The 6462-nt window shown below is 38.8% G+C and overlaps 1 protein-coding gene across 1 annotated transcript; it reads left to right on the top strand.

Moving 5' to 3' along the window:
- The first annotated feature begins 2460 nt into the window (after positions 1-2460).
- Positions 2461-3519, top strand: LOC149223396 (pentatricopeptide repeat-containing protein At2g33680-like). The gene is made up of 2 exons (XM_089387901.1): positions 2461-2668; positions 2798-3519. The coding sequence occupies exons 1-2, from the start codon at positions 2461-2463 to the stop codon at positions 3517-3519; spliced, it is 930 nt and encodes a 309-aa protein (XP_089244027.1).
- The last annotated feature ends 2943 nt before the right edge of the window (positions 3520-6462 follow it).

Genomic DNA, 6462 nt, shown 5'->3' with positions numbered 1-6462 from the left:
TTGCAGATGGGCTGTAGTCCATGTTTTCTATGACTATTTCTTGTTTCATTATTGTTGTGTTGAAGGCAAGTCTTATTTTCTGTGTTTTCAAATTTTTCCGAATGATGCCTTTAAGCAAACACAAAGATAGCCTTTTTGATTGTTTGTCTAATCGACAAGAAGTTATAATTTCTGTTTTTCTGTTGCTTCTAATATGTTCTTTCAAGTTTCTAAGTGATCGGAACCTCCGTGTGTCACTAGCATCTTTTGTGTGCGGTGTGTCACAAATATCTTCTGTGTTGTTTAGAATTACTTGTTGTTCCATTGTACTTCTGTTATATTGAATGCCTATGTTTTGCCTTTTCGGATTTTTCTGAGCAATGTCCTTAAGCACATGCTTGTTTAAGTGACAAGGTGGTTTTAATTTAGCTTCAATTGATTGACATTTTGTCTCAGGTTGTGGTTCAATATTGTTCTTTGAGGTATCGGCTTGTTGTTGGAAGGTACAACCAATTGTAGGCTGCCTATGAACCAAAGGCTCGAAGTGCCCATTCAAAGGATCATCGTCATGGAACAGTATGTCACGAGTATTTGTTGTAATACCTGAATTGAAGTGCAAATACAGTCTCATCTTTGTTTTGGACCAAACCCTAATTGGAATTTTCAACCAGTTTGACAGCCAATGGATGCAGAAAATGTCTCCCCATAGACCTCTAGATGCTGGGGGTATATTGTTTGAGGCAGATTTAGCCATTTTGTCTAAATAGATTTCACGGTTGCTAATGTTATGCATTTCTTTAAGTGAGGCTTCATGCAGTTCATGTTCATAAGACCAAATTGCCTCACTATCTTGTTTTTTGAGACAGTTTCTAAAATATTCTATTGTTCCTTTCCTTAGCTCCACTGATGTGTATCAGAAATCTAGCAAAAGTTTTAAACTATCGAATAAACAGTCTCCAATTAGATATGAGAAATTGTCGACACGAAATAAGTGATGCTTCTGCAATACCAATTGCAACTTGTGTTTATCAGACATAGGTGTGTCACAAACATCTTCTGTGTTGTCTAGAACTACTTGTTGTTCCATTGTACTTCTGTTATATTGAATGCCTATGTTTTGCCTTTTCCGATTTTTCTGAGCAGTGTCCTTAAGCACACGCTTGTTTAAGTGACAAGGTGGGTGTAATTTAGCTTCGATTGATTGACATTTTGTCTGAGGTTGTGGTTCGATATTGTTCTTTGAGGTATCGGCTTGTTGTTGAAAGGTACAACCAATTGTAGGCTGCCTATGAACCAAAGGCTCGAAGTGCCCATTCAAAGGGTCCTCGTCATGGAACAGTATGTCACGAGTATTTGTTGTAATACCTGAATTGAAGTGCAAATACACTCGCATCATTGTTTTGGACCAAACCCTAATTGGAATTTTCAACCAGTTTGACAACCAATGGATGCAGAAAATATCTCCCCATAGACCTCTAGATGCTAGGTGTATATTGTTTGAGGCAGATCTAGCCATTTTGTCTAAATAGACTTCACGGTTGCTAATGTTATGCATTTCTTTAAGTGAGGCTTCATGCAGTTCATGTTCATAAGACAAAATTGCCTCACTATCTTACTTTTTGAGACAGTCTCTAAAATATTCTATTGTTCCTTTCCTTAGCTCCACTGATGTGTATCGGAAATCTAGCAAAAGTTCTAAACTATCAAATAAATAGTCTCCAATTAGATATGAGAAATTGTCCACACGAAATAAGTGATGCTTTTGCAATACTAATTGCAACTTGTGTTTATCAGTCATAGAAGACATGATGACGACTAAGTGTTCGATGCAATATTATGTTTACTGATGCAATGCAGTTACAACCAGAGAATCATAATAACAAGTTGAACAATGAAAATGATTATAGAACACGAAGTGACTGTGTGCACCTTTGGGACTGCAAATGTCTGCTAAGCTGTGGAGACTGCTTATGTCAGGTAGCATCCACTGCACAGGTTTGATACTGAAGTTCAATTGCACAGGCTTGATACTGAAGTTCAAAATATGACTGCCAAGATAAAGAAGAACGTAAATCCATTGATGCAATGCAATTACAACCACAGAATCATAATAGCAAGTTGAACAATGAAAATGAATATAGAACACGAAGTGATTGTGTGCACCTTTGGGATGAAGTTCAAAATATGACTGCCAAGATAAAAAAAGAACCTACAGTCCCTACTGTACGTTAGGATCAGTCACTGTAAATCCATTGATCAATCTATATCAACCCAATGTGCTTGTTTTTGCTAATTATGCAAGTAAATGCAATGTCACATAACTTGGAAAAGCAAATCAAACAAACTAAAAGCAATGTAATGTCAGTAGTACCATCAAATTTGACACTGGTTGGAAGCTTTTGATGCAATGGAGCAAGCCACACCAAATTGTTACAGGTATATTGTTTCTCTTTCTTATGCTGGCATTTAAGACAAAAGAAAATGACTTATTTCGCTAAGCTACTGCATCAGCAAAGTAATCCCTCTGCAAGCACAACTGACAATAATGGCTTTAAATTACAACCCAAGACATTGAAATTTTTTAGCAAAGAACTGGGAGGTGGCCATGATGAAAGTGGCATTCAGGAATATGATAACACACTGCTTGAAGAACTGCCAATGAATGAAACTTTGAATGTTTTGTGTACTGGTAATCAAAGAGGGAGTTGGACAGATTCCTATAACTATTGTTGCCTATTGCAGGACTGCATTTATGAGAAAAAGGTTGCAGAGGGAAAGGGATTGCATGCTCGCATGAGCCAAGATGCATTTTAACCAGACGTTTTTCTGAGCACAAAACTTATCATTTTTTATGCGAAGTCTGGAAATCTGGAGGATGCACGCCAAGTGTTTGACAAAATGCCCAAACGAAATTCCGCCTCATGGAATGTTCTGCTTGCAGAATGCTCTCGTCGTGGCATGGATGAGCAAGTTATAAGTCTTTTTGGGCAAATGGGAGAGACAAGCATGACACCGGATGAGTTTTCTCTTGGAAGTGTTCTCAAGGTGTGTGCTAGCTTAGTAGCACTAGAACTTGGGAAGCAAGTCCATGCCTATACTATCAAAAGTGGGTTTGGGTTTAATGTTGTTCTCATGACTGCTCTTATTGACATGTATGCAAAATGCAAATGTATCAAGGATGCACGTCGAGTATTTGATGAAATGTCTCTTAGAGATTTAGTGTCCTGGACTGCCATTATTGCAGGTTATGTGAAGCAAGGGAATTGTAAGGAAGCCATGGAACTCTTTTGTAGAATGCCTTGGTTTGGCATCAAGCCAAACAAGGTCAAATTTCGTACTGCCTTAAAGGCATGTGCTGGCGTAGGGGACATAGAGCAAGGCAAGCAGATCCATGCCCATATGGTTTTAAATGGGTTTAAGTTGCATTTAGTTTTAGGGAATGGCCTCACTAACATGTATTCTAAGTGTGGAAGCCTCGATAATGCGCTCCTTGTATACAACATAATGAGCGAAAGGGATGTGGTTTCTCCAACTCTTTGAAGAAATGAAGCAATCGCGCTTGAAGCCTGACGATGTCACCTTCTTGGCTGTTCTGACTGCTTGCAGCCATTCAAGTCTATTGAATGAAGGTTGGCATTATTTCAATACCATGACTCGAGATCAATGTATCCCACCAAGAACAGGTCATTACACCTGTATGGTTGATCTCCTTGGCCGTGCTGGTTGTTTGGATGAGGCATATGATTTTATAAAAAAAATGCCATTTAAACCTAATGTTACTGTTTGGGGAGCCTTACTTGGTGCCTGCCAAGCCCATGGCAATATGGAGATAGGAAAAGTTGCAGCAGAACACTGCAATTGGATTGAGGTAAAGAGCAGGGTACACGTTTTCCCTATAGCAGATAGATCACACCCACAAATACAAGAGATTTATGCCATGTTGCAAAAGTTAGCTGGGCAGATGAAAGAAGTTGGGTATTTGCCTCAAACAAACTTTATATTAAATGATATAGAAGAACACTAGAATTACATACAATGTTACACCATTGGTAAGATGCTTGCCATGGGGGATGTGAATATCACCATACAACCTTAGACAATGGTCAAGAGCTGTAATGCTTGCAGTGACATAATCAGAAACTGTTATGCAATTATTTTGGTCATTCCAGTTTTAAACATCATTCACAGGTTGATCTGTGTTCTAGGTTTTGATCCATGCACCATTTTCTATTAGCATTGCCTCGAGTCATTGATTCTAATAGACAAAATGCTGGCACTTTTGGAGAGTGCATTTAGCAATTGTTTGCTGTCTCCAATTGTCGGGCGAGATATTGGCATTTCATTTGATTTTATCATTTCAATGGTAAGTGCAAATTCTTTTGGAATTCATTTGTGAAATTTGGAACTATATATCATAGTTTATGTTGACTTGGTGGAAGGGATTCAAGAGTTGATATGATTCTATTGCTTCCGCGATGCTGTATTTGGCATTTACAAGCCTCTTGTGACCAATATGGTCAGAACCGGAACTGGAACTGGCTAATGGCCTCACTGACATGTATTCTAAGTGTGGAAGCCTCGACAATGCGCTCCTTGTATACAAGATAATGAGCGAAACGGATGTGGTTTCTCCAACTCTTTGAAGAAACGAAGCAATCGGGCTTGAAGCCTCATGATGTAACCTTCTTGCCTGTTCTAACTGCTTGCAGCCATTCAGGTCTAGTGAATGAAGGAGGGCATTGGTGGGCACATGGGAGACATCAAAGGGGTGAGGCACTTTAATGAATATTGCTCTGTAACATTTTTTTCGTTTCAAAGAAATTTTCATTCATTAAAACCTGGATTATATATCAGGATCTTAGGTCAAACTTTTAATTCAAGGTTTCATTTGGTGGTAAATTTTTGGAATGGGATTAAACTATAATAGGAAAGACTACTTTCAAGAAGGAGATGAAGTGCATGAAAAATTAGATGTGCTCACAACTTTCAGGCGGGCAATGACAACATGGGGGAAATGCATTGATGAAAATGTGAATCCTGCAAGAACCCGTGTTTTCTATCGTGGCTACTCAGCCGCCCATTTCAGGTGAGTATTAGATTCCAATCTTGCTTTGTGTTTTCCATTACGTTCCTTATATTGTTGCCTAAATAAATGAATAAACTTCAGAAAAGATATTGTAAGACGGCTATCTTAAATACAGGGGGAGGTGAATGGAACTCTGGTCCAGCAAATGCATACTCCTGTTACTATTTTAAATGTTACAAGATTGACAAATTTCCGTAAGGATGGGCACCCTTCTATTTATGGGCATCACATTGCTATTTGCAGCTGAAGATGGTGTAGTTTAGTGGTTGGTCACGCTTGTTTCTTAAGTGAAAATCGCATGACACCAATGCTATAAGGAGGGTACGTGTTATGCCTGCTACAATATCAAAAGTCAGCATTTGAAATTTGTAGTAAATGACAGCAATGTCTCAAAAGAGATTACATGTTATGTTTCCCTGAAGCCTGACAATGTCACCTTCTTGGCTGTTCTGACTACTTGCAGCCATTCAAGTCTAGCGAATGAAGGTTGGCATTATTTCAATACCATGACTCGAGATGAGTGTATCCCACCAAGAATAGGGAATTACGCCTGTATGGTTGATCTCCTTGGCCGTGCTGGTTGTTTGGATGAGGCATATGATTTTATAAAAAAAATGCCATTTAAACCTAATGTTACTGTTTGGGGAGCCTTACTTGGTGCCTGCCAAGCCCATGGCAATATGGAGATAGGAAATGTTGCAGCAGAACACTGCAGTTGGATTGAGGTAAAGAGCAGGGTACATGTTTTCCCTGTAGGAGATAGATCACACCCACAAATACAAGAGATCTATGCCATGTTGCAAAAGTTAGCTGGGCAGATGAAAGAAGCTGGGTATTTGCCTCAAACAAACTTTATATTAATGACATAATCAGAAACTGTTATGCAATTATTTTGGTCATTCCAGTTTTAGACATCATTCACAGGTTGATCTGTGTTCTAGGTTTTGATCCATGCACCGTTTTCTATTAGCATTCCCTCGAGTCATTGATTCTAATAGACAAAATGCTGGCACTTTTGGAGAGTGCATTTAGCAATTGTTTGTTGTCTCCAATTGTTGGGCGAGATATTGGCATTTCATTTGATTTTATCATTTCAATGGTAAGTGCAAATTCTTTTGGAATTCATTTGTGAATTTTGGAACTATATATCATAGTTTATGTTGACTTGGTGGAAGGGATTCAGGAGTTGATATGATTCTATTGCTTCCGCGATGCTGTATTTGGCATTTACAAGCCTCTTGTGAACAATATGGTCAAAACCAGAACTGGAACTGGCTAATGGCCTCACTGACATGTATTCTAAGTGTGGAAGCCTCGACAATGCGCTCCTTGTATACAAGATAATGAGCGAAACGAATGTGGTTTCTCCAACTCTTTGAAGAAACGAAGCAATCGGG

Source organism: Pinus tabuliformis, chromosome Q (genome assembly GCF_031772625.1).
Source record: "Pinus tabuliformis cultivar Carrire ecotype Pingquan chromosome Q, CPIR1, whole genome shotgun sequence".
NCBI classification, from domain to species: Eukaryota; Viridiplantae; Streptophyta; class Pinopsida; order Pinales; family Pinaceae; genus Pinus; species Pinus tabuliformis.
This window is presented reverse-complemented; position numbering and strand designations above follow the sequence as displayed.